The sequence below is a fragment of the Neopelma chrysocephalum genome, unplaced genomic scaffold (genome assembly GCF_003984885.1).
Source record: "Neopelma chrysocephalum unplaced genomic scaffold, ASM398488v2 Primary Assembly neopelma1_119, whole genome shotgun sequence".
NCBI lineage: Eukaryota > Metazoa > Chordata > Aves > Passeriformes > Pipridae > Neopelma > Neopelma chrysocephalum.
In genome coordinates, this window is record NW_020897781.1 from 8,189,978 (window position 1) to 8,216,410 (window position 26,433).

General features: G+C 42.7%; 1 protein-coding gene across 1 annotated transcript in view; it reads right to left on the reverse strand.

Moving 5' to 3' along the window:
- The window catches only part of ARFGEF2 (ADP ribosylation factor guanine nucleotide exchange factor 2), a 34,167-nt gene extending 9,480 nt beyond the window's left edge, over positions 1–24,687 (reverse strand). Inside the window, exons 1-29 of the mRNA XM_027697295.1 lie at positions 24,501–24,687; positions 18,021–18,051; positions 17,087–17,210; positions 16,391–16,537; positions 15,437–15,616; positions 14,841–15,021; positions 13,880–13,951; positions 13,446–13,594; positions 12,900–13,030; positions 12,374–12,608; positions 12,009–12,108; positions 11,647–11,786; positions 11,047–11,155; positions 10,337–10,538; positions 9,486–9,597; positions 8,727–8,932; positions 7,742–7,826; positions 7,477–7,648; positions 6,823–6,974; positions 6,515–6,643; positions 6,027–6,185; positions 4,714–4,861; positions 3,733–3,832; positions 2,946–2,986; positions 2,699–2,868; positions 1,933–2,084; positions 1,613–1,785; positions 1,038–1,198; positions 89–219 (exon numbers count right to left, since the gene is read on the reverse strand). Of these exons, the coding sequence (XP_027553096.1) occupies positions 89–219; positions 1,038–1,198; positions 1,613–1,785; positions 1,933–2,084; positions 2,699–2,868; positions 2,946–2,986; positions 3,733–3,832; positions 4,714–4,861; positions 6,027–6,185; positions 6,515–6,643; positions 6,823–6,974; positions 7,477–7,648; positions 7,742–7,826; positions 8,727–8,932; positions 9,486–9,597; positions 10,337–10,538; positions 11,047–11,155; positions 11,647–11,786; positions 12,009–12,108; positions 12,374–12,608; positions 12,900–13,030; positions 13,446–13,594; positions 13,880–13,951; positions 14,841–15,021; positions 15,437–15,616; positions 16,391–16,537; positions 17,087–17,210; positions 18,021–18,051; positions 24,501–24,639 (4,031 nt within the window). The 5' untranslated portion in view covers positions 24,640–24,687. The remainder of the gene's footprint in view (positions 1–88; positions 220–1,037; positions 1,199–1,612; positions 1,786–1,932; positions 2,085–2,698; positions 2,869–2,945; positions 2,987–3,732; positions 3,833–4,713; positions 4,862–6,026; positions 6,186–6,514; positions 6,644–6,822; positions 6,975–7,476; positions 7,649–7,741; positions 7,827–8,726; positions 8,933–9,485; positions 9,598–10,336; positions 10,539–11,046; positions 11,156–11,646; positions 11,787–12,008; positions 12,109–12,373; positions 12,609–12,899; positions 13,031–13,445; positions 13,595–13,879; positions 13,952–14,840; positions 15,022–15,436; positions 15,617–16,390; positions 16,538–17,086; positions 17,211–18,020; positions 18,052–24,500) is intronic.
- Between the last annotated feature and the right edge of the window lie 1,746 nt (positions 24,688–26,433).

Here is a 26,433-nt window from a genome sequence, read left to right on the forward strand (position 1 = left end):
AGTTAAAGGAACAGATGTTACAATGAGTTCCAATGATCTCCTTAATAACTGAATTTAAAAAAAAGGAAAAAGAGAAAAGCTTTATTACCTTGTTCGAACATCTAATTTGCAACGATTGATGATACAAGAAAGTTCAAATAAAATGGGAAACCATCCTCTGACCCACACTCTGTCCCCGGGAGCCACATTCATGTCATCACTTGTGTATTCTCTTAAAACCTTCAAGATGGGCAGGAAAAAAAAAAGATTTAAATCCAACAATCTTAAAAAAATCTTTAAATGTGACAGATTTAGATACTACTAGTGGCACAGACAGACTTGGAAAGTTAGCTTAGTTCATACTGCAATCCTCAAATCCTGTAAAATATAAATGTAAGATGTAACTATTGGCAAAAATACTGGAAAAAATATATGGAAATAAATACTTCAATCTGTTTTACTTCAGTCCAACTAAAGGCCTTACAAGTTATCAAGGTTTGGACTTTTTAGAAAGCAACTTTAACAGGGACAGACAACTGTCATATAAATATAGGTAACAAGGAAATCTAAAATGGGCAGAAACCAGTTCTACACTTCTCTGGTACCTTGAATGCTGTGTGCACTGGGGACATGCAACTGCAATGGAACTCCAGGCTCTCTTCAGCCAAGTGATTATTATATTCAGCCTTCACACAACAGACTGATGTAGAAAAATATGCAAGTTTGTATCCAATTAAACTAGGCAGAATTAGGGGTGACAGAACAAAAGGTATTGCTTTCCAGGTCATCCTAACACTACAAAAACACAAAAAAAACCAAACAAGGACTACTTCATTTGGTTATTTCCAATTTGGACTTATAAGACTGAACATTTTTTAATTAGCCCTAGTTTACTGCTTACATAATACCAAAATTACTCCTAAATCCGAACAAGCTTTTAATACAAACACTTGCAATTGAAGTTTAAGTCTGAAAGCTCGCTCTTAGAAACAAGATTAGTCTCTTTTTACCAGTAGAAGAGAGAGTGAGAATGCACAGGGGTAAGAATTCCACTATACCTGTGGTCTCTCTGAGACATATTTTGCACAGTAGCGAATAAGCCTGATGGCCTCCATGCTGGTGTCTGGGAAGGCCACGTTACAGGCAAACTCAGAGAGGCATTTCACTGCATCCTGAAACGAGTCAATTGCTGCTGGGAAATGCTGCTGGAAAATATTTGCTGTGAAGAACAAACAAATATACCTCTTAAAATTTACTGGTATTGAAATCTGTAGATAAACTGCACCGATCCAGACATGTCAACCATGATACACACTACAGGACAGACAAATGTGGAAGAAACAGATCTTCTACATTTCATATGGTTCTTTGCCTTCTCTTGCATTCTTCCCAATCCCCCCCACCAACTGCATTCCAAAGTTCTACAGCACAATATCTGTATCTAGTTTTTCCTGTCCATAGCAATCGGGAGACTTAATGGGTATGACCCAGCTGCAGAGTTTAAACTATCTGGCTGCAAGGTCTTGTGTTTGTTTGCCTGGAAATACAAAAGGCTTGTTCAGGTGAGCCTTTTAAAGCAGCCTCACAGCAGCAAAGTTCATTTGGGCACTTGCATCTGTCAAGCTCTACTTACTGACTATGTGTGCTGTAGTCTGAAAGGCCAGCTCCACAATATTCCCATCGTGGTCTGACGCCGCCTGATGAAAGACTGCAAAGATATTTTTCCAGCCTGAACGAATGTTACCAGCTTGAGAGTTCACCATCTGAGCAATACAGCGTATCACCATGTCCCGAATAGTCGGAGATCTTCAAAAAAATAAAAAGGAAAGCAAGACTTTACACTGGCACAAAGCAACTGCCCCACTTCCATGCACTCAACCACCTCACCCACACCCAGTGACATCCTTAAGTAGGACTAAAGAAAGACAAAGCAGAGGTTGCAGTGTCTCACACCTGTTTTTCTTCATAATATGCTCAAAAGGCCTTAGGAAGTCTTTCTGGAAGCGGAAGTTGGCCAACTCTCCCTTCTCAAGAAATTTCATTGACAGCTGCCTTAATGAGTCTACAGCAAAGATGGCGACATCTTCATTAGGGTTACACCCAACCTAGGAGAAAAGCACAGTTTCAAACACTTATCAGCTCATGTATCACTTACATGAGTAACAGATTTATCATTCCAGTTCCATCTCAGCCCCCTAAAAATCACTGGCACGTTCTAGTGTTCAGATATTTAGGAAATAGGGGGTTCCTCTTGAAGGAGGCTTTCTGTCATTTGATCCATCTAAACAGACCTGTGGATTTTGTATACAACAATGCAGAACTATAATAGCCAGCTAGATGCTAAAAAATAATAAAATAAAAATCTTAGGTTAAAAGAATCCAACCCAAACGGTTCAGTTGCCAAGGAAAACAACTGTTCCAGGATCATCTGTGCACATTTTAGAGGAAACTATCTTGGCATTTGCTCAGAAAGACAAGATAAAGAAAAATTACAAATACAAAATGACATAATGAAGTGATTAAAGATCATTACCATAAACATTGCCATTTCTATTTATACACTTTAGATTTTTAAATTGGTGCTTCCTGTAGGTGCCTTGAATGGAACTTTTTTTTTTTTCAATATCACAGCTTAAGCCACTAAGGACACAGAAGGAAAAAGCCGATTAAAGAAATCCTGCTATTCATGTATGTTCTGTAACTTGATTTTAACAAGCACCTTATTGAAGTGATCTCCAATCACGTGCCAGATCCTCGACCACTGCAGCCTGATGCGGTTCATGTTGTAATAGGAGATCTCCACGATCTTCTGCAGGCTGAACATGCGAGGGTGGTGTGGGGAGGCCAGTTCATCCATGGACACAGCACAGAGCCACCTCACAAAGTCAACTGCACAGGAGAAGCCTGCTGTGAGCCCAGAGGTTCCACTGCAGAGCCCCTGTGACCCACTGCTGCTCAGTACATACCTATGGCATTCCCATCCAGCCGAGTGGAGCCTGTAAATATCCTGCGGAACAAAGAAACGAGTTGGAGTTTCAGCTGCACATCCACAGGAGTCAAACGCATCCTAGTGTTGTAGAAAGAGGTCAGCACATCTCCTGGGAGTACTTCAAAATCCTCCATGCCATGAACTCTGCAACTGTTTTATTCTTACTTCTTGGCAGCAGTTCATGCCCTTCTCCTTAGTCCAAGCATTCTCCTCCCTGCTCCCAGTCACAGTCCCCTGTGCTCATGTTCTGCTGCAGGAGCAGGCACAGGCTCACCATTTATCCAGAGCAAGTAATGCTGGAACACTCATTTGGGTGACTATGTTAAATTTCACAGGGACAGTAAAAAGACATTAAGAAAGCTTTGCTGCAAGACTTGGATGCCAGCCACCTGCTTGATGTTAACATGGTCTGGGAACACGGTCAGCAGTGGCTGTCAAAACAGACTGGAGGAAGACTAAGGATGCACCGTTGTCCCTTCTCCCCTTTCAGCTGTTCAGCCTCAAGAGGAGTTCAGACCACTGACAGTGGTCCCAAATCTTTTGGACTTTGATGCTGGACATCAAACAGACATATGTACGTTAGAATAAATGCTGCAAGCCTGAATGTGTAACTCTACGGACTTGCACGATAGTTTCAGTAATCATTAAGAAGTCCCATTCCAACACATGGTTTAGGACAGAAGCACATCTTTAGACAACATATCAGAAGGGAGCCAACAAAGATAACGATTTAGACAGGAGTGCAGAGGTTACATTCTCAGTACCTGTCCACTGCCACCACCACACTCTGGGAGCTGGTCTCCCCCACGGACTCCTGGATGCTCGCCATGTGCCGTTTGTCAGCCCCACTCCCAACCAGGTTCCCTACAATAAAAGCCATTAAAAACCTGCATTTAGCATCATGAAATCCTGACTTGATATTAACTCCAACATTAAACAAGTAGACAAAGAGAAGTGACTACTGCTTCCAGTTACCATGTCACTTATAAGGAGCAGATGGTGCCCTTGCCAGATCCGTGCCAGATTATTACAAAGTTAAACATCATTTTCATTAAGATGATATGATGCTGTTAATAAAAATGGAAATTATAAGATATTCTTTTAGAATATGAACTATAAGTCAGGTACAAGTAGTTAATGCCAGGGACAGTTCTGTATTCATCATCATCATGTATAGCATCCACTCCAGAGTATTTTCAAATTAAAATGTTTCCTTAATGGTTTTCCAAAGATTAAGGCAACCTGCCTTGTCTCTCTAATTTACAGCCTAAAATCTAAGGTTTGCTTCTTGCATATACTGCAGAAACAACAGGAACTGGAACAGCAAGCCCAACATGCAGAGATCAGAAATTCCTTTGGAAAACCAATTATCAATCATTGAAATATCTATTAATGTCTAAAGATAAATGGCTTACTATTAAAAACTGAGCATAAAAAGAAATAACTGATAATACTTGTAACAAAACTATGACTCAGTGTGGTAAAACAGTTTTGGAAACAGTACATTCCAACAAATAAATCTGGAGGCGTTGTTAAATAGTTTAACCCAATTCCAAAGTTAGAGCAGATTTGGTAATCACAAACACATCTTGAAACATACGCTTGCCTTTTTTTTTTTTTTAAGGTTCATTAATCCAATGGGAAGTAAGTAAATATATTTGAATATCTTATAACACTGAGCATTCTTAGCCATCCTACTTCATTGACATGTGCACCTTTGTGAAGTGCAGGATTAATCATCTTACCTAATCCCAGGCCCATAAACTCCTCCCCTGCAGAGGCATAGCCCTTAATGCTGCCTTCCCTCTCACGCCCAGAGCCAGACAAATACCGAGTTTTCACGCCAGTTCCTATGAGCTGGGCCAGTTCCAGCTGGCTAATACACTTCAAGATCTACAACCAAAAGAAATTAAACATTGTGTTTCTGGACACCACCATATTTTTATTCCTAACATATATATATATATATTTAATATTTATAAGCTTCCCAGGTTCTCCAACCTTTAGAACACCTTTGACCCAACAACAGCTTTGATGTAGCTGAAACATTACCAATAAAACTAAAAGTGAAGTTGAGTGATTCATTCAAGATCAGCCACCATGAATTATTCCAGTACAAGAATAAAATAAACAGTGCCCAAAAATCTAACTTGGACCTCTAACTACTACAGGAAGCCTTTTTATTACTTCTCACAGCATCAAGACTATAAACAACTTGGAGCTGATCTTCTAGAGACTTCAATGTCCATCGTTCATCTCTAGAGAGATGAAGAGATGGAACCATTGCAGCCACCACCACCTAGAGTAACGATGGTCCAACCCAGAGAGTGTAAATGCCCATGTTGTCAATCAGCCATCAGCACAAAATTCCCCATCTCTTCCCTCCTCCTCCTCCTCCTCCTCCCCTGCCATGTTTGGCCTGGCACAGGCATCTGGGAGGGTGTGCTCTGAGCCAGGTCCGAGGCACTGTCAGCTGTGGCACCTTTTGGTTCGTACCATGGAGCCCAAGAGTAGAGCCAGAGAACATAATGCAGCAGGAATGCCCCTTTTAGCAGCAGCACACATTCAGAGCTCATTAAAAGAGCTCCTGGAAAATACGATCCTGATAGCCTCTCCTTACCTATCCCCAACCAAATCATTTCAGCCCTAATTTTTCATGTTCTTAGGTGCAAATGTTGCCAAACACTGCACACAGACAAGTCTGGACTGTGAACTAGAATACTTTTGTTTCTATGAACAAGAATACAGTAGCTGACATGCAGCATTCTCTGGAGCCGAATGACATTTTTAATATTGTTTTAACTTCATATCAAACACACCCTCAAAAATTACAGTATTGTCACACAGTCTCTACAGGGTCTTCCAAAAAAACAGCAGTGCATTATTTTTTATATATATGTGTGTATATGCACACACATTTATATCAAAAATCCCACTAACAATATAATGCACTTCCTCCACATTTTCAAGAGGGTTCTGGGAGCTGACAGAAGAAAAAAATATCCTACAGGTTTTCAAAGGACACCACGATCTACTATTTAACCTAATCAATATTTACCTCATGCCAAGAATTCCCGAGATAGTTGCCATCTGTGTGAGCAACTGTAATGAGTGTCTTAATGGTATCAATGTTCTTCTGTTTCATTTCTGTAATGCTGGAACTGGCAGTCAACAAGGAAAATCGAGCAAGGGCCTGTACATAAGCATCTCGTTCAAGCTATAAGACAGAGAAACAAGCATCGTAATCGAGTCCCTGAAGAAGCAGAGAAAGTAATTTGCCTCCACAGTTTTCCTTCCATGGATAGCTGGCACTATTAGAACACCTTCCAGCTAAAGGAGAGCATGATGCCAGTTAGCAAACGCTCTTAAATAGAAGACTCAGCAAGAAAAAGGAAAGCAGAGTTGAAGAAAACTTGATTATATCAACATCTTTTACCATTTCAGGAAAGCAGATGAGACAATTCATCTTCTACATATAAGCTGTTATTGATTCTTCACCTACCTCCCAGAACTCTTAGCAAGTCCCAAGCTAAGTCCGGTACCAACCTGCATTCCAAAGATACAGGCTATCCTAATGGCACAGCGTATTCCTTCCAAACACAGAGATGCAACCTCTGTGTCATCACAATTCTGCAAGCCAACACTGTAAGCTGCCAGCAACGGGGTCCAGACAAGCTAAAGAGAGAAAGAAAGGAAGTTCAGAAGTCTTTTACGATTTTAGCCCAAAACAGGGGGTTACTGAAATCAAATATACCCAAAGAGTCCAGCTGTTGCATTACCAAACTCTTCAGAGTAATTTTTTCCCATGCTTAAAGCTCTGGGTAGTGAAGAGCCAGTGAGAAGCTGGCACTCACCTTGAACATGGGCCTGACGTGGTCCAGGTGAGTGGCACTGGTGAAAGGTGCCTTGGCGTGGCTCACTGCCTCCATCAGGGCCTTGGCTGTCTTTGCCATCTGCTCCATCTCCAGGTTGTACAACAGCCTCCGCTGCTTCTCGTTGGCCACACCTAAGGGGAACACCACCCAGTCACACTGATCCCTTCTTTATACAAGAGCATATTCCATGTCTTCACATTGAGCATCGCAAAACGTTAAATAAAGGTATTTGCAAATGAAATCTAAAGATAAAAAAATCTTTCAGAATGTTACAAGTCAGGAGGCTGTCCAAGGTTGCAAGCAAGGAATTCCAGGACTAAAAACCACACCTAAATTTAAGACTTTATTCTATACAAAATAACTAATTCAGCCCTTTACTATATGATACATGCTATGACCTAATCATTCCAAGTCAGAGGTGCAAAGTCATTCTGCCTGTAAAAATGGATAGAAAATCCTTCATCTTCTTAGTTTCCCATCCCCAAAAACAAAACTAGCCCTCACAAACTTAATAAATAAATTAAAAACTTAGTGTTTCTTTTTCCTTATACTAAAGGCTGCAATTTCAATTTTCAAGCAAATTAATTTTCTTCCTATTTTGATTCAGGAAATCTGCAAAAGGGTTTTTCTTACTTGGTTTACTACACTTGGTTGTAATTGCGTATTCTTTTGTCTCTTTCATGGCAATTTTCTTTCCTTCTATTTCTTCATAGATTGTGGATAAATACTCTACAGGCAGGTCTTTACTGTCATTGATTCCTCGATTCATTTTAATGTACTGCTCCTTTGTCATTTTATTTTTTACCTGTAAAAAGGAATGGAAATTGGATATCAGATTCTGAATGCAAGTTCCAGGGAGACTTGAACTTCTAGAAGTTTAGGCTTTTTAAATTTCTACCTGTGGACTGTGCAAGTCTGTAGTCAGCATTATAATGGAGTATGCCAAAACATAGGCAGTGTCAGCACTAGCAAATAGTGTTTGCCTGAGGGAGGAAAAAACAAAAGAGGTTTATAGAGCCTCAATTCCTCATTTCATTAGCTCTAGTTCCACATGCAAGAAAAATATCCAGAAGTGCTCTGGATTCAACCAAAGTGCTAACAGAGCCTGAAGCCAGCAGTTAGAAACGTGTCAAGTCCCAAATGGTTTAAAATGCAAATAAAAAGAAAAAAAAAAGCATCATCTCTACAATACCGAAAACTAGTGGTGACCAAGATTTTCAAGAACATTCTCTAAAGATTATACATTATCCTTCTTTGGGTAATCCCACAAAAGTTACAGGACAGTTTATTTTTCACTCCCAGGGTTTCATAAAGAATGACGAAACCAGCCCAGTGATATACCACCCTAAGGAATGGGAATCCATTAATCCTGACACGGAGCTAAACTTCAGTGCTAGTTTATCACATCAGGAACAATAGCAACATTGCCTATTTGGTATCAAATAATATATACACACTTTGTTCCATATCTGACAGGCAAGCAAAAACATTGTAATGTCATATTAGCTGTTTATGTCATGAATTTTTAATTTTAGCAATTGCTTCTACTGGTTTTTATGCTTGACTGATCTACATTTGTTTAAAAATGGAACAGCTAGTACAGAGACAATTTAACAAACTTAGGGCTTCCCTCTTCCAGTAATTCCTTCTGGTAAATCCTTTCCAGTAACAGGATTTAAGGAAATGCCAGGATCAGTATACTTCCTATCCAAAGTTTCCATCTTGCCCAGCTGCTGGGGAGGTTCAGCACCAGGATCAGCAGCAAGATCTGCTCCTCACACAAGCCTGGTACGAGCTTAAGTTACCCCTCGTCCCTAAGGGCCAAAACCAGCACAGCAGGGAATGTTCTTCAGGCATTTGTCCAACACAGAGGTTTGAATTACCGTTGGTTGCACTCAATGTATCTAGCAGCAAACTTCTCCATTAATCTATCGATCTTCTGGGCTTCACCTGGCAGACGAAAACCTTCCAGAAATATACGCAGAGCAGAGACAAAGTCTTTTCCACAGAAATCAAGCTGGTCTACATAGGCATACATCACTTCCTTGTTAAACTTGTTGCTTTCCCCAAGAAATTCCCCTACTTGAGTCTAAAAACACAAGAGACAGTTATTACTGTGCAATCCAACTGCCAGCTTTGCAAGAAGGTTTCTAGCCCAAGAGTTGCACAGCTCAGTTTTGTAAGGCTGAGTGGGCAGAGCAGCCCTGGGAGGGGTAGCAAGAGACAGGGGCATTGGACATGTCCTTAGTCTGCATAGTTCTGCTTCCCTCACTTCCAAGGGCAAGATCTGCATGACTGCAGAGCCAAGCAAAGCTGGACTGTGGCTGGGTTCACACGCAGCTTTGCCATTGCAGTACATGATACTTCTGTGCTGGGAAGGTGCTGCTAATGCAGGGACAGATGAAATGCACGTCCCATTCATGGGGAACCCTCCAGCACTTTATTGTAACACAATACTTTACTAGAAAGCCTGGGACAGCAAGTAAACAGTAAGGAACAGGCATTAAGTGCCTCCATGAGAAGCCTTGCACGTTCAGTTCTCTATTACTAAGACAGGCACTACAGAGAGGGTGCACACAGACAGCAGGGGAGAAGGTACTAGGGGCACATGTGTTCATTATCTCATGCTGCAGTAATCTTACAGAACAGAGGCGTTCCTCTTGGTGCAAGAATTGTGCCAGGTCCTCAGCTGTAGTGCCAAGCATCCCCTGCTCCTGCAGATACTGTATTCCCCTCTTCGGTTTTTTATTAAACCTATTCAGACAAAAACATGGGGAAACTGAGACATACAATTAAAAATATCACAGCCTACAAAATGTTAGTTTTACAGAGCCCTTATAAACCAAAGATTCTGTGCTGTAGCTCCATGTCTTTTGTTACTAGTTAGAAAAGAAGTTAAAGAATGTGCAACAAATCTATTACCTATATCACACCATAGGCTCTATCTCTTAAGGTACATTCTGTTGCTGATAACCTTTTAAGTTATTGCTGAAAAACTCACTTAAAAATTGACCTTTCTGAAATGTTAAAAATTAGACACTTTATGCAATTGTAAAAATGTCGCTTTTCAAGACCTTCTTCCAGCATTTACAGACATGAAGATCTTCAAATTAATGAAAAAGAAGTAAAGCATAGCTGGACAATGATTCTCCAAACTCTCTTTCAATAAAAGACAACAAATGGTGTAAGATCTGTAAGACAACCTTGCCTCTCAAACCAACTTCTCTCTAGGCATACACACTTCTGTGCAGCTGAGCCAGCAGAAGGGAAAGCTGTGAAAACACCTTCCACTCCACCCACGATTTTATGGAATTCCTTTTAACTACAACAGCCCCCAGCACTGGTTTATGATGACAGCAGGCAAGAGTCTTCAGCATTAAGATCAATTTGTAAGTGTCCCTACAGGTATGACTGTGTGAGACTGTAAGAAACAATATGGTTGTACACATTTTTTTACTAGTAAACTTTAGTTTTCCTGTCATACTGGGCTTACAGTTCTATCCCATGTTCAATTATTTCCTTTTGTTGCTTGATGACTTCAAATTGCTCTGGATCATCTGGGATAGCAGTCTGAGTACCAACACTTCCAACTCCTGATGACACGGTGGAGTCCAAGGAACTGACACTACTCCGTCTCCCTCCACTCTCCAGGTATTTACCTTCAGCCATTTCCTGTTCAGATGGTTTGTATGAACCTGTTTAGAAACAAGGTAAGATTTAAATTTTCCTGTTCAGTCAAGAGCTTTTAATTATAGAACTTTTTAGCAGAAATCTGTGAGTCTAATATTCTCATTTTACCATGTGCACATTTTGACCATCTGCATGACATGAAGATGCTCTATCAACACAACTCTAAAATAATCCAGCCAAAGGCAGAAGAGCAACAGAAGCTACAGAGAAATTCCTGCACTTCAACTTAGTAACTGCAAGATTGGTTATACATGTCTTGCTCTACACAAGCTTTAATAGTGTGGACAAGGGCCTGGCTAAAGCTCATCAACAGAACCTGGTTATTCAAACCAGACCCGTGGAGAGTCAGTGACTGCACCAGCATTAACAACTGTTGGGGAAACACTTCACTTCTATAAACAAATTTTATGTACAAACCTGGCATCTACGCTTCTGAATAGCTTCTAAACACTGAACAAACACAAGGACAAACTGATGAGACAAATTAGTCTCTCCATAAGGAAACAATCTTACCCAAGCCAGTCTGATGATTGGGGTTCACATAAAGGTCTTTGCTCCATTCTACCATACATTTCAAAATGGAAACCAAACATTCAAGTCCTTTTTTCCTCAGGCTTAGCTCCTAAAACATGAAGAAAAATAATAATAAAATAAAAACCAAAACCAAACCACAAACAGTGCTGGAAACAGTCTCTATGCCAGTCTCCCTCTAAGGATTGGGAAAGTATTATGTTAAAAGTAAAATACTTATGGTGGAGATATGGCACAAAGTCTGTGCAAAGCAAACCCAAGATGAAGGTACTGCTGGTTCATAAGCCCCAGAAGGGAAGTTGTTTGAGTGAGGCAGAGGAAGGCTTGTTTGGTTCTCTTTGCCATAGCAGCCCAGCCAAAGAACCCAGAACCAGTCTGGTCTCACAGTGCAAACAGGCAGCAAAATCACCAAGCAAATTAATGGCACTGCTTCAGCATCCAACAGCAAACTGGTAAACTAATAAAATGTGAGTAACATGAGTAGGTTACAGACAACATGAACCACTGGGGATATCAGTAGGGACGCAGAGACAGCACTGTTTATGCAACAATAGTACTTATCTTCCAAGCTGCTCTCCTTACCTGTAAAGGTGTCATGCCCAGCTCATGCCCACTTCGTCCCTGTGCAATTTTGGACAAATCATTCACCAGGCGCTCAAAAATATTAGCAGCGTTTAAATCACAGTCATAGTTCACATAAATATCCACTACACACTGGGCATCTTGAAAAGAAAGAAAACACAAGTATTAGCATTCAGTGAAACAGCATTTTTAAAATTAATCAGCCAGTTGGAGCAGGCAGTGGGGATGAATCCAGACACTTAACCCAAGCACTGCGAGATCAAATTCAAATTTTCACACTTAAACATTATATGTGGCATTTGTCTTCAAACTAATTCTCATCTGCTGCCAGAGAAAGTGATTGTTTTTCACAGTGGAAATACCTGCACAAATTCTAGTTAAAGTCTGAATCACCATCCATTTGTGTTCAAAGGAACTTGAAGAAGTCTCTAGAATATTCAGGAAGATCTCTTTGAAGAACACCTGCAAAATAAATAAAGTAAAGGACTTGATAATCTGAAACTTATTAGAATGATGTCAAATGTACAAATTAATTTCTGTTCAGTAATTCCCCTTGAAGAGTATCATTTCATGCATATTAGAATTTGAATACAGTAGCAATATACTAGTTCATTAAGCAAACCAAACTAAGACATTAACTTGTAAGTTCCAGCTGTCTTTTTACCACTGCAATATTTAAATGTGAGAACTACAGCATATGCAAATTATAGATTAAAAAGTCTCTCACCTCAATCTGCATTTTTAAATGGGTCTTAAAATTCGAAAGCAGCGTGAGAAAGATGGCAAGAGAGAGCTCAAATACATCAGGAACAGAAGAGACTCCATTTTTAGATAATGCTACACAAAGATATTGCTTGATTGCATTGATGAACATTTCGTGTGTCCTGAAGACCGGCCCCGCGTTCTGCAGCACCGACAGGAGCAGCTGCAGAGACACGACCTTGGAGCGCAGCTCGTGGGATCTAGAAAAAATTAAATGTATTTTTATAGTTCTGAGTACATGCTTGTATTCAACATGAGCACTGGAGCATTTCTTCCATGCTATTTTAATTCACTTCAGTGGGGGGGGCAAGAGGGATGGAAATCAGCCTGTAACTGATTTTTGAACATCTACCACCTTAATTTGGGATTTTTTCAGGAATATTAATATCTTGGACTAGCATACTTGAATATCTGCTTTACTCTACAGCAGCTTCTTAACTGTGTCCAAAAGCTACCTGGAGAGGACAGTGTAATGAATACAGTCTCATTACTTGGGATCTGGTGGTCCATCCCCGAGCGGCTTCATGGAGAGCTTGCACAACGACCTGAACACAAGGAAGGCATCCTTTTGAAGAACATGGGAAAATCTGGCAGCAGCTGGATGTCCAGATACATCTGTTTCCTTGAGAGCAAGAAACACAACACAGATCTTCAGTGAGACAAAGGAACAGAGTGATTACGAGATTCTACAGCTCCTCTGAGAATCAGCTACACATTGAAAAAAATGGTACATTTGGCAAACTTTAAGCTAAACCTAAACAGGATTACAAGGGATCTGGATCTTCTCAGACACATTGACTGACTCTTCACCTCTGTCCCCACTCTGTATTAAAATATAACTGATATAATCAATTTTAGGACAGGTGTTTTCAATATATACTTAAATTGCAGTTGTTGCTTCCTTTTTGAACCTGAGCAGGACACACACATGAGAGTTTCTGTCTCTTTTCTACCCCAAAATTCCACTGTATTAGTTGGTACAATAAAAACATTTCTCCCTTCCTAAATGTACATCAGCATCCCATGAAGTCATTTACCAGATTATCAGTGGAGGAAACAGATTGGCCATCATCTGAAATCCCGTTTGTTTGCACGTTTTCATTGCTAGAGCCAGAAAGAACAGTATCTGCAGTCTCCAATGCAGGCAGAGCCCTCACTGGTTCTGTTACTTGCTTTTCTTCAGCCACTAAAGGGGAAAAAATGAAAACTGATTAAAATCATGCATTGAGCATTTTTTATCCCACCACTTTGTGAAGCTCTACCACCAAGTGGGACAGAAGGAGCGCTGGTAAACTAGAAAGTTCCTCAGCTGTCAGCCAAAGAAGAATATTGTGATACAATAAAAACCTGTTCTTGCTGCTGTAGTAGGTGTTCCTGTCAAGATACTTAGTAACAAAAATTACTTTTATAATATGAGAATAAAAGCTTGGCAATACATATGCAACTATTTTACTTTAGAAGACTGTGCTACCTTTCACAGCTGACTTGACCACATCTTCCAAGATGTCTTTAACCATTTCCTTTCCTCCATCAGTTGTTTCCTCTAATGAAACACATAGAGATAATTTTGAATTTAGTACTTTTCTTTAGGAAGAGGATTAAAAGGAAAAACATGACAGAGGCAGAAGCGTTAACAATTATTTTCTTCAGTAGTTCTCAGTCACACAAAAATGCTCATTGATGTTACTTATGTTGTTTAAATCAAAGCACTGATATTTTTAATGCAGTGATTTTGTCATTTGTATGTTACAAACTTTTAGTTTTGGAATATCCCACATTCCTAATTTGGATGCAGTAGATGCTCATGATATGGTCTTCATAATATGTATAATTTTTACTCCAGGACTTCAGTTACCTCAGAGTGATTCTGCCACTTCCCACATACCATGACTATACAGTCTTAAGCTCTGCCAGGGGAGGTTTAGGTTGGATATTAAGAAGAAATTTTTTACAGAGAGAGTAATCAGACATTGGAATGGGCTGCCCAGGGAGGTGGTGGATTCACCATCGCTGGAGGTTTTTAAGATGAGACTGGATGTGGCATCAGTGCCATGCTCTGGGAACCATGATGAGGTTGGATCAAGGGTTGGACTTGATCTCTTGGAGGTCTTTTCCAACTCGGTTGATTCTATGATACCATTCTCTTCCTTTCCTTCCCTTTAGCAACCTAAGCAAGTCAAATTCCATTAAAATTCTATATAGATAAAGCAATATAGTTTTACTGGAATTCTAGGGAAAACAGGAGCCTTTCTTCAGTGTTTACAGGGTAGACACGAGCCAAGGATGGCAACACACTCTGAATGACTCCTGAGAAGAGCCAAGCATGGTCTGAGCCGGTGACCCTGGCCAGCCACTTCTTCCCAGAGCAGCCTAAAGAGCATCTTCCAACACAAACTCGGTAACTGGAAGCGACAGGAGCTGTTGGTGTTCACCTGGTGCTGCGGGGGCGCGGTCCTGGTCCAGCGGCCCCTCGGGCTCCCCGTTGGCCATTCCCGTGGCTCTGCCCCCCCGGGAGCTGAGCTGCCCCTGCCCTGGGGAGCGGGACCCTGCCGGCACCGCCGGGGACTGCGCCTTCTGCTGAGCCGCCCTCTCTGCTTCCCTGGACTCCTGCACCTGGAAAAACCAACAGGACAAGGTTCAGCTGAGGGAAAACGCGTCTACGACGACTGATGTTCCTTGGTGAATTCACATGGCAGCAAGAAACAGTGGAACTATAATCACTTGGGCAGTGATTATATAAATCTATCGGATTAAAAAGATGTACTTCAAGTTTATTTTGATTATCCAATGCCATTTCACAGAAAGCACGGTCATCAGCAAAACCTTGAAACCTTGTCATCAGCAGTGAGAGTCACCTTTTATTTTCCAACAGTCAGTGTGCTTCACTGCAGGATTTGACAGCTTTTTTAACATTACAAAGCAACAGATATCCAACTACAGTGACAGACCTATTAAAAATAATAAAAAAGCTTTCTGTCATTTGTCAAGTGTAAACATTTGAGATGAGCAAAAGTTAACAGTTACTTACAGCTTGGTTTTCCATCCGTGTAAAAATGACATTTAACATCTGTGTCAGGGTAGCTTTGGCAGTTGTCTGGTTAATAAGATTTTTACTGGCCAGATAGATGTTGTAGCAGGTTCTAACAGTCTGGAGAATTGTTCCTTCATGAATTTCTATATACGGAGATGTTACTGCAGTGAGGAGAGCCTGGGGAAGTCCATAAGACAGTAAAAATGAAATCTAAGCAAGTAGGCAGCAATGCTCTTCATGCAAGTCTTCAGAATAATCAGTGGGTTTGTTACAAAACACAGGTATCTTTTTTTTAAAACTTTATAAGGAACTTCTAGCTCTCTGCAATGGCATTGCAAATCACAGAAAGTTTAACAGAACTTCCATATATCTCTGGTCTCTCCTGAGCTGTTGTTAAAGGGTTTTATCACAACTGATTTTCTCCTAAGGGAGATATTCCACCTCCAAATGAAAGCTACTACATTCCACAGCTTCATTTCCGTGCAAGGACCAATTGGCCTACACTAACATCACATTAGATTACTAGAAGTTTCACCAACTTCCAACCTCAGCTACAGGAGCCCAAGTAGATTTCAGAAGCTGAACACACACCACTGGCACCACTGTGCCTTGTAGGGAACATACACTGCACTGTCTGGACAGATGGCTCTGGGAGCAGACAGGCTAGAGCAGCATTCCATGGCACTGCCTCCCAGCTCCAGGGCCTGCTGGGGCTGACAGCAATTCCCTGGCCTGGGGGAGGTGGGCACTGAGAGCCTGTAAGACGAGCACCAAGCTGTCTGCAAGATGGCTCAGCTCAGAAAGAAGGACAAACATTTATAAAACATTCCCTGTGTTCTGCCTCTCCAACAGAAAATCCATTTCCCATATCAACCCTACCCTGTGACAGCCTCCTTGAATGTAGCAGCACACGGGACAGTGTAAGAACAGAGAATGAATCAAATAAAATACCTTAATTATCTGCAGCTGTACTCCTTCATCTGTTTGAGGACCCTGGAAGCAGTTGCAAATGGTTTCCACTATCCGGTCAATCAGCCGTTTCCCGGGAGCTCCACTGTCTGGAGCGTTGCCAGTGATATGTCCATATGCAATGAGTTTCTAGGTACAAGGAATGCAGTTTAGATGACCATATACTGCTAAGAAAAATGCAGTTTAGCACAGCATAAAAAAGAGTTTTTAGGTAGCATACCTCACTTAACCAGTTTGAACACAAAAACTTAACACCATTTATAGTCTGGCCACCAAAAACTTGGACTGTTCACACATCTGGACAAAACAGACTTTAGTAAGTGACACATAAGCTTTTTCCACCCAGACCATTTCTTCATACTATAACTAGACAAAGATTTTTTTAACATCAGTCTTTGTTCCTATTCCCAACTGAAGGATTCTGCCCAAGATGTGTAAGAATCTAAAGAGGAACAAGGAAGGCAGATTGCAGAGTCTGACCTCCCATCACATCAACACCACAAGAAACACCCCAGTGATACTCCTTTCAGAGCACCACAGATGAAGCATCTTTCCTGGACAGAGTGAGGACCCCTGAGCCCCAGCAAAGCCTTGCCCTGTGCAGGTCATTGCTCATGGCAGGAATACCAACAGCATGTTCCTGCAGCTCCCTCTGGCCAGGCTGAAGCAGACACTCACCTGTAAGCAATCCAGGGAAGTGCTGACAATGCGTGGAGACTTGGACTGGCAGGCCAGCTCAAACGGAAGGAAGTATTTATCTGCTTCGATGAAATTGGCTTTCGGTGGAGCAGCAGTGCCTTCTCTAGGTCAGATAAGAAGAGTTATTCATCTTTCTAAACACGTATGTCACAGCAAACTACACTTTCTCCTTTTCTAAATTTAAAGCTGAAAAATACACAGCAGCATACAAATGTATTGCAACTTTCCTGCATGTGCTTTCTTAAAGGAAGTTCAATTTTCTTTTAAAATCATACAAACCCCACTTTACTTTTATTTATATTCTATTTGATCTTTTTCATATCTTCTTCAACTTAACTCTCCCCTCACTATTTTCCAACACTGTCCCATTATCTGCAATACCAGGGAACTCCTACACAACTGATAAATCCATCCACGTTATTCAGAAAGAATTAAACAGGGCCCATAACAGGAATACTGTGCAAATAGAAACACATTTGGGCACCCATTTGCTCATTTTTAATCATAGCACAGTGCTGGAAAACTGTTTTAAAATTTGTATTTAAGTCATATTTAAATCAGTGTTCTTGATCTAGGTAATAAAGAGCACATGCTATCAAACAGAGGGGACCTCCTGCTCCTTCTGATTTCCTATCACACTATATTGAGCCCAGTAAAAGGAAGTGAAAAACTGGCACCTTTTAGAAGTTTTGCAATTTTTTCACTGTGAAATTCAGAGGCAGTTATGGCTTGAGTCCCCACAGCCACAAACATTGTGTAAGTGGAACACATGGGCCATATGTTCTTGGCAGAAAGGTGTGTAACTGGGTATTCACAAACTCACTGCTGTAACATATGTACACTCTTACATTTCAACTATCCAACTATTTCACTTGCTCTTTCCACACACAGTTTGCAGCAATTAATAATTTACCTTTGCTTTTCCAGTTCACTCTTTATTTCATCTGGAAGGAAGAAAAAGAAAAAATCAAACCTCAGTTATCATTATCACTAACACAGTAATAAAGCAAAGCTGTTTCAGACCAGCAGTCTTGCACTTCAGTTTTTCCCATCCCTTTCCTGTAACACCTCAGCTTCAGAGATGAAAATTACACCTGTTATTGGAAGGTGTATCTCCCAGTTTTTACATTAAAGAAGCTAATTTTTCCATACATTCTCAACAAAGGGTATTTTTAGAACACTCAGGTATAGTATGCAACTTTTATTAAAGTGCAAGTCCACATCACAGAGAGCTCGGGTCTGCAGAAGCCTTTGAGCCATTGCATAAAACATGAGTTCAATGATCGACATCCCAGTTCCCTGCAGTGCCAACCTGCTTGTCCTGAGCCCCACAACATCAATCAGTTGAACTAGCTCCCAAGAGATAACAAATCCTAAATGCTCTCTGTCCTTTTGCCAGCAGAGATTTTTGGTTTATAAATTACACTTTCAGAGAGCTCTTCATAAAATTAAATACAGGGGAAAAGAAAGTTCCTTCCTCATTTCTCTTGTACACAGCAGCAAATCCCAAAGATCGTAGCATGGCTTTTTGAGGATTTCTAAGGTATCACCACGATGCATAACACAGAGCAGACCTGCACCCTCTGTGAGCAGTGACAAACCAATCCCCCAAGCAGCACCCACAGCAAGGCTGCACAGCGGGACCCTGTCCATCCCACCCTGCAGCACGTGCTGCAAACCTTCCCAACTGGGAATTACCAGGCCTACAAATCTTGTTTCAACTGCAGGTATTAGAAACCAATCATTCACTCAATACTTGTTCTCCACAACTCTGCAGAGGTACCATTGTTTTGGGATGTTCACAGCTGAGATTATTGAAGTGCAGTCTGTGAACCTCAGTAATTTCTTCTGTCTCAGCAGCACCAATACACAAACGACACTAAGGAACAAGGACTGCAGCAAACACAGATCATGGCTTTTTGCACAGGCCTAGTGCTCAATGAATGGCCCAGGAATTAATCCTCACAGCATGTGCTGATTTTGTAACATTACTACCCCCATTGGATAGAGGAAACTGAAGCAAAACACAGAGAAAACCTGTGTAACTATGAGATGTGAGTGGTAACCTGCATCCAGAACTATTCCCTCTCCAGATCCGCTCATTAGAGAGTCAGACATCCCCCAGTTCTTGAGGCGTGCAGTGCTGTTACACCAACCAAGGTAACGTTATCCAGTCAGCACAAGACACAAAGGGAAGTGGAAGAGCCACAGGGGCACAGCGTTCTCAGCTCTCCTCGAGCCCCTCAGCAAACAACCCTGTCCAGCAGCTTTAGGGGACAGACACTTTAGGGGACAGAGCCCAGCCCAGTGCTCAGCCCCAGGGCCTGGGGCTGCAGGATCAGCAGTGACTTTGTACAAAGCCAGCACCACCATCCCCTGATACTACAGGCTTCACCAACAGAAGGGAGGCTGTTGGGAAGAAATAATCAAGGTTTTCTGCACCAAACAACATCAATCTTACACAGCACCACTTTGGGACCACTGCGTTCTTCATTCCAGGGCCCAGCTGCCCTTACAACAAGGGGACTAGTCAGAAGTTCAGTTCAGCATAATTTGAATTCAGGCCTCTTGATTTTATTAACTTCCCCATCTTTAACACCACACTATGATCCAAAGAGCTACTGAGAGAAGCATATGCTGAAGGACCCACCAATTTATTGTGTCCTTATTTTGATCTGTCTTATTCTTAGTGCAGCATATTCCCATACCATGCAGGAACCAGCTCCTTAAAACACTGAATTTTCTGGGTAACTTTACAAATTCAGAACACTCAGTCCTGCCTCCAGGTCTTGGCAGAGAAAGGCATATTTTAGCTATAGCCAGAATCCCAAGTACAGCAGGATGCTGGGAGCAGCTATAGCACAATTAATGCTGTATTTCAGACGCACTGTAGAACTAGGGTGTACAGAGCTTTTTGAATGATTGCAAAAACTCAAATGCATTTCTCTTTCTTTCAAAGACATCACTTTCCCCACATACTGTTTACTAGCAGAGTAAAAAAGGTCTTGAAACTTCACACAAATTTTAGTCTTAAGGAGACACGATCATGCCCATCTTTACTGGTACTCGTCCTAGATCCTGCATTGGAAAAATAGGCAAGAATAACATCCCATATTAGAGCAGCAACAGTTTCACTTCCAGAAATATCCCATTAAAGAAAAAAAAATCTAACCAAAGCATGACCAAGTTGCCCACAATTTTATTATAATAAAGCCTTTTCTAAAGCCATACAAAAACATCTGCACCACAAGAGTATTTTAATTGATAATGTTGGCAGAAAAGAGTAAATGAAAGGACAGGAGAAAGCTACAGCCATGCCTCTGCTACTGGTTGCATCAAAATAGTTTGAGAACCTCCACATTTGAAGTGCTCGTTTGGTGGGCTAACCACCACAACTGAGTGAAACAGAGATGGTTGCCTAATTGAAGTCTGCTGCCATGAACAGCTTGCCAAGCCCTGACCAGGCCCCAGCAGAAACCAAAGGCCAGCAGCACCCTCCTCCTTCAGTCACAGGAGTAAAGGGCACAGCTCAACTGCCTTCCACATCTACAGACCACAGCCTGAATTTTGGGGAACATCTGGTCACCCCAGCACAACACTGACCCCTCACTCGGTGCTCTGGGTTTTGGAGCTCCCTGTGATTCTCACGGCATCTCCTCCGGTCACAAACATCTTCAGCCCATGTGCTGCCCACCCAATGCCAGTCCTGCAGCACTCCTTCCAGGAACAGAACCGGTATGGCAAGAATGGCCTTGCAGCAATTTCTTCCAGAGCTTCTGGCCATAAAAGCAGGAGGAAGCTCACACTGAGTAGCTGCCTTCCTACAGCAGATGGAGGGTTCAGTTTGCCTGTACTGAAAACCCCCATTGAAGCACAGGAGGCACCTCCTGTGTGAAGGCACAGCCAGCCCCTGTGCAGAGCATGGCTTGTGCTGGCACAAGGACACAAGCCATGTCCTTCCACAGCCTGGCCAGCAGCAGTGCCAACACAAACACACGGAGCAGCAGCCAAAGCTTCCCTCCCCCAGCCCAGCAGAGCCGACTGCATTGCCCAACTCCAGCCTGCCTTCAGCCCAGATCCCAACCCCGCAGCCACTGATCACATCCACCCACAGAGAGCCCTGCAGAAAAGGCTGCCACGAGGAACCCAAATCCTCCTCTGAGCCCCAGCATTCTCCAAACACACTGGCCAAGAGGCTAAACTAGGAAATACAACTTACTTTGGCCATCTGTCATTATACCCAGAGACTTCTTAAACACACAACCTGATTCCCAAGTGAAGGCATGGTTGAAAAGATGATTTTTTTCAAATCTCATTAACAAGCTAACTAAACAAATTCTGTTGTTTACAAAGCTCCAAGATATGTATGTGGAGCTGCCCAGGCAATCAAAGAAGGCCACAGAACCAGGCTGGCTGCACAGTGTGTCATTAAAAACAGCTTTAGTAGGTCAAGAGTAATAGTTTACATGAGAGACCCAGGTGCACAATTAGCATTAGCCCAAAGAGAACTGCTGTGACACAGACTGTGTCCCACTGCACATTTTTCAGGATAGTTTCAGTAGGTTTACTAAGAATCATGGGCACCAAGAGCTCTATGTAAATGCTTATTAAACAACTATTTTTATACAATACAATGGCTGTCTGTTGAAAACAAGTTCTCTTAAAACACAGTTTTCTAAAGCAAAGCAGAACAGCTTCTCTGTTTATAATCCTCCGTTTTTCCCAGTCTCTCCTGAGACTTACAGGCACTACTAGAACAGGAGAGAACCGTTACACCTACTGATGAAGCAAGAGACTGAATGAAGGAATCTATTCAAACTCTGCTTACTCAACATTAACACTGTGTATTTCAAAGGAGGGGGTGGAAAGAGAGGAAAAAAAAAACCTTCAAAAAACTACCACTGGGAACTGGTTTTATTCCTTTTCTTTCACGCTTCTTGTGTTTATGTCCTACTTGAGCCCACCTTACTTCTGATTTCTACAAGGTCATGAGGTTATTTTGCAGTCCAAAACTGCACAGTATTAGTCCAGAGAAAGGGTTGAATAACTGGGAAAAAAAGGTTAAGAACAGTTTAAATTTAGAACTATTAAAACAGATGAAAATTAGAATGAAAGAACACCTATATTTCCAACATAAGAAAGACATCAACATTCAGGAGTGATTTGCTTAAGTTCTCAGGAGTTGAACACATTCAAACCAATAGAGAACTCATGTAAGAAAACAAGAACATCATTCCCACAGTTAGAAATCTATTCCTCTCTTAGCAGACAACAAATTTAAAGCACAGGTAAGCAACAGAAACATTCCTGCAGTAACACCACAGCAGAAACTCTAGAAGTGTATGCAGGTTAATTTCTATTATGCAGCTGTACAATACACTCGTTTCTCTCTGTTTGGAAAAAAGGAATTCATCCTAGACTTCCCCAGGACCAGGAGCAGATACCATCAGCACGTGCCCCGTGCCTGTGCTGCCTGGTTTATAACTGGTACAATGCCCCAGGGCTCCAACAAAACCAATATTGCATAAATAAGACTGCACAGCAAATGGAACTTAGTAAGAGGCAGAAATGGATTATTCAAAGCATGACTTGGAGTAAAGTGCAGCAGACAGCAGCTGACACAGTGACCACTTTCATAAAGTAACTTCACATTTCTCTCAAACTGAATTGTTTTTCCTCAGCATTAACTGCACTTTTTACTATTATTCACAACACTGAACCTTTTCATCCATAACAGTTTGTGTAGGTTACAAAGTTTGGCCTGAATTCTTCAGACTGCAAGTAATGTTCTTCCTGCATCTCCTCACATATTTACTATTGCACAGGGCTTGATAATTAAGTTGATGCTTTTGAAACTGAAGTCACAGTCTTAGGTAATATCAAGCATAAGCTTAATTAAAATTAAGTATATGGAATAAAACTGATTTTTCACTTGAATTCAAAAAATAAAAAAGGCTTAACCTAAATAGAATTATGTTTGGCAAAAAAGCACATGTAAACAAAAGAAACCACATTCCTGTTGGCAACCTAAAATGATTAAATAAATATTCACCAAATATAACAGAGGTCCTTCTGTACAGTAATTGAGGCCCTGCTAGGGCAGGACAGTTGGTCAACACAAGGTTATCTCTTCACACTGACCTCTGCTTTAGCCCAGGAAAGCATGTGGGCTTTTTTTTCAAAGAAGATTAGCAAAAAAAAGTCCATCAGCACCAGCATTAATTCCCCTCAAACAGGCTGTACCTTAAAACATGAAGGCATGGACTGGTCATAATCCAACAAGCAGCTATTGCACAACGCTCCTCCCAAACCATCCTCTGCGATGTGTTAGCAAACATGGACCTTCACTGGGCATCTTACAAGGAAGTTCCCTTTCTGAACCTATAAATACATTTACACAGCAGCAAAACAGGTTCTCGATCCCGTAAATGGGTTCAATGCATTTAAGGGGAGTTGGAAAAGGAATTCATTAGGAAAAGGAGCCTCTAACCTCCGGGGCACACGAGCTATTCTCTTGCTCACAAAGTCAACTCTAAATAACAATAAAAGACTCTCCCTGGTTACTTTTCTCTGGATATACTGTCACTACAGCTCCTACAGATCTCCTGTCAGGAAGGATTCCAGGGAAGGAGATAAAAATGACAGTTTCTTTGAGCTCACTCTCACAGTGCCTGGGACAGAACTTGCATCTGCCCAGCCTCCTTACACACCCAACCTGCCTTTTCTTCTGTCCTGGCTACACTAAATGTTCCCAGTTTAAAGGAAAATATTGACAGAAAGCAACCAAAACTGTAAGAGAGATGTCACCTTTGCCAATTACGAAAGGCCACAGAGAACTCCAGCTGCAGAGCTCTACTACTCTGCCCAGCTCATCTTCTCTCCCTGACACACCGTGTTTTCAGAGCTGCTAACACAGAGACCTTTACATCAGCTCGTACTTGCAGAGGATTTCGGGACCAGTCCACTAACTTCACAAAAAGTGTTTCCAGCTGGGCAAACATCACAGACATTGTATGTACGTGGCCACACAGCTAACAGTCCTGAGCCGGTCCGACCTCGAGCCGGAGATCAGAAGTCAGGAGATTTACCATCCCTGGAAGCTCTGGGACACCGCAAGCCCAGGGCCTCAAAGACTCTATTTCCCAGTCTGAAATTAATTTTCTCAAAACTGAAGTGGCAAGCCCAAATCCCTCCTGCTTCACGGCAAGACCAGAACTCCACAAAAGGGGTACTTGGGGTTTTTTTCCCCTTGTATTTGCGCAAGTCCTCTCTTGGAGACAGAGCTCTCCCCTCGCTCCAAAGTCCCGACGGGACCCGCCCCGGGCGGGCAGGGCCCGTTCCCCGCCTGGGGCCGTGCCCGTGTCCCTGCGCGGGCCGGGCCGGGCGGACTCACCCAGCGCCACCTGGCAGGCTCTCCGCAGCTGCCCGTGCGGCGGCCGCTTCGCCTCCTTCTCCGCCAGGATCTTCTCCAGGGCCCGCGACACGAACATGCTCTTAGTGCGGGCGTCCTGCTCGCGGGCCGGGGGCTGCATGGCGGGGCGGGACGGTCCCGGCGGGGCCGGGAGCGGGGGCAGAGGCCGCGAATAAGGCCCGGGCCGGCGCTCAAGGCCCGCGGCACCTCCCGGAAGAGACGCGCCCCCCTCAGCGGCCGCGCCGCCGCCACGGCGCCGCCATGTTGGCACCGTCACGTGACTCGGGACGCCCCAGCCGGGGCCGCGGGGCCGGGGCGGTTCGGGCCGGGGGCGGGGCCGGGGGCGGGGCCGGGCCGGCGGGGGCTTCGGTCACCCTCAGGTCCCCTCAGTTCCCGTCGCGTCCTTTCGGGCCCTCTCAGTCCCCTCAGTTCCCCCTCCTCGGTACCTTCAGTCTCCCTCAGGTCCCCTCAGTTCCCTCAGTCCACCTCAGGTCCCATCAGTCTCCTCAGTCCCTCTCAGGCCCCCTCAGTCCCCCTCAGTCCCCTCAGATCCCACTCAGTCCCCCAAGTCCCCCCCAATCCCCCTCAGGTCTCCTCACGTCCTCTCGGTCCCCCTCAGGTCCCCCCCGGCCCCCGTGCCAGTCCCGAGCATGGCGAGAGCATGCAGGTGAAACATCCAAAGTCGTACCTTAAAGAGGAATCACTGAACACTAAATTCTCAGTTCCAGGAATTAAGTCTCCTTTAATAATCTTGTACCTGATTGCATGTTCTCCCTTTACCCTTTGCCCACGTCGTAGGACCCCTTACACCAGAAGTGTGGACACTGAAAGCCAAACAAACAGTGAGTTTGAAGTACAGACTGGGGCAATAATCTGTATTTGCTCCCCTGACCCCTCCACGCTCCATAACCAGTACTAACAAATGCTCCAAACACTTGTGCAAAGCATTAGTTTAGTATTATTTCTCAGGGAAAATTGGCAGGTGCTTTGTGATCACCTCTGCTGTCCAGAAATTTATGTGAACTTGTTCACACAGAGCTGAGGACTCCAACTGCCTGGAAAAATAGGAGATTGAGGATGGGAAATCAGAAATTGTGACAGGGCTGGATAAGAAGCAGGGAAGGGTCTCTATCTGGAAACAATTTTGAAGATCTGTTAGTACCTGAAGACTTGGATTTCCCTTGGAAATCAGCAGTCCAAGCGTAGGTGTGATATGAGTGTGATTTCATGGCTCCTGGTTAAACCAAAATTTAACAGGGTGAAACTGTCTCAAAAATGTGCTGGTTACCTCTGTTCTCTTGGCAGTAACAGCACATCCTTCCTCTGCTGCTACCAGAGAATGTGCCACACAGTGCAGGGAGACACTGCTGGGAAGTTAAAGTCCTCTGAGGGTTTGCCAGCTGAAGGTCCCACGAGGGAACTGGCTCAGTGTTCCCTCTGTGTCAGTGAGTGACGTCCACGCCAAGGAATCGCTCTCCCGAGGCTGGGAAGGGCTTCAATGGGTCATTCAATCCATCTCCAAGCACAGGAGCACAATGTGGCCTCTCCATGAAAAGCTCCGAGAGAGGAGATTCAACAGCTTTGCACTCACTTGCCTCCAGTGTTTCATTCACCATCCAATTAGGAAATTCTTCCTAATCTCTGGTCCAGACCTGACCTGCTGTCCATTAGCAATGGAAGGACTCTATTATCATGGTGATGGGAATAGCAGAAAAATAGGGACAAATAATATTGAAATCAGAGAAGTAAATATTTGTTTGTGTGTTTAATGAAGACATTTCCAGATCATGAATATAGTTTTGTTTTTGTTTTCTACTGAAAAGGTCTTACAGTCTTCCTGCAGTTTGTTTGAATTTCTGCTTTTCTATACATTAACATATAGATGTCTGATTTCACTCTCCTTGTTGCCTCAGTA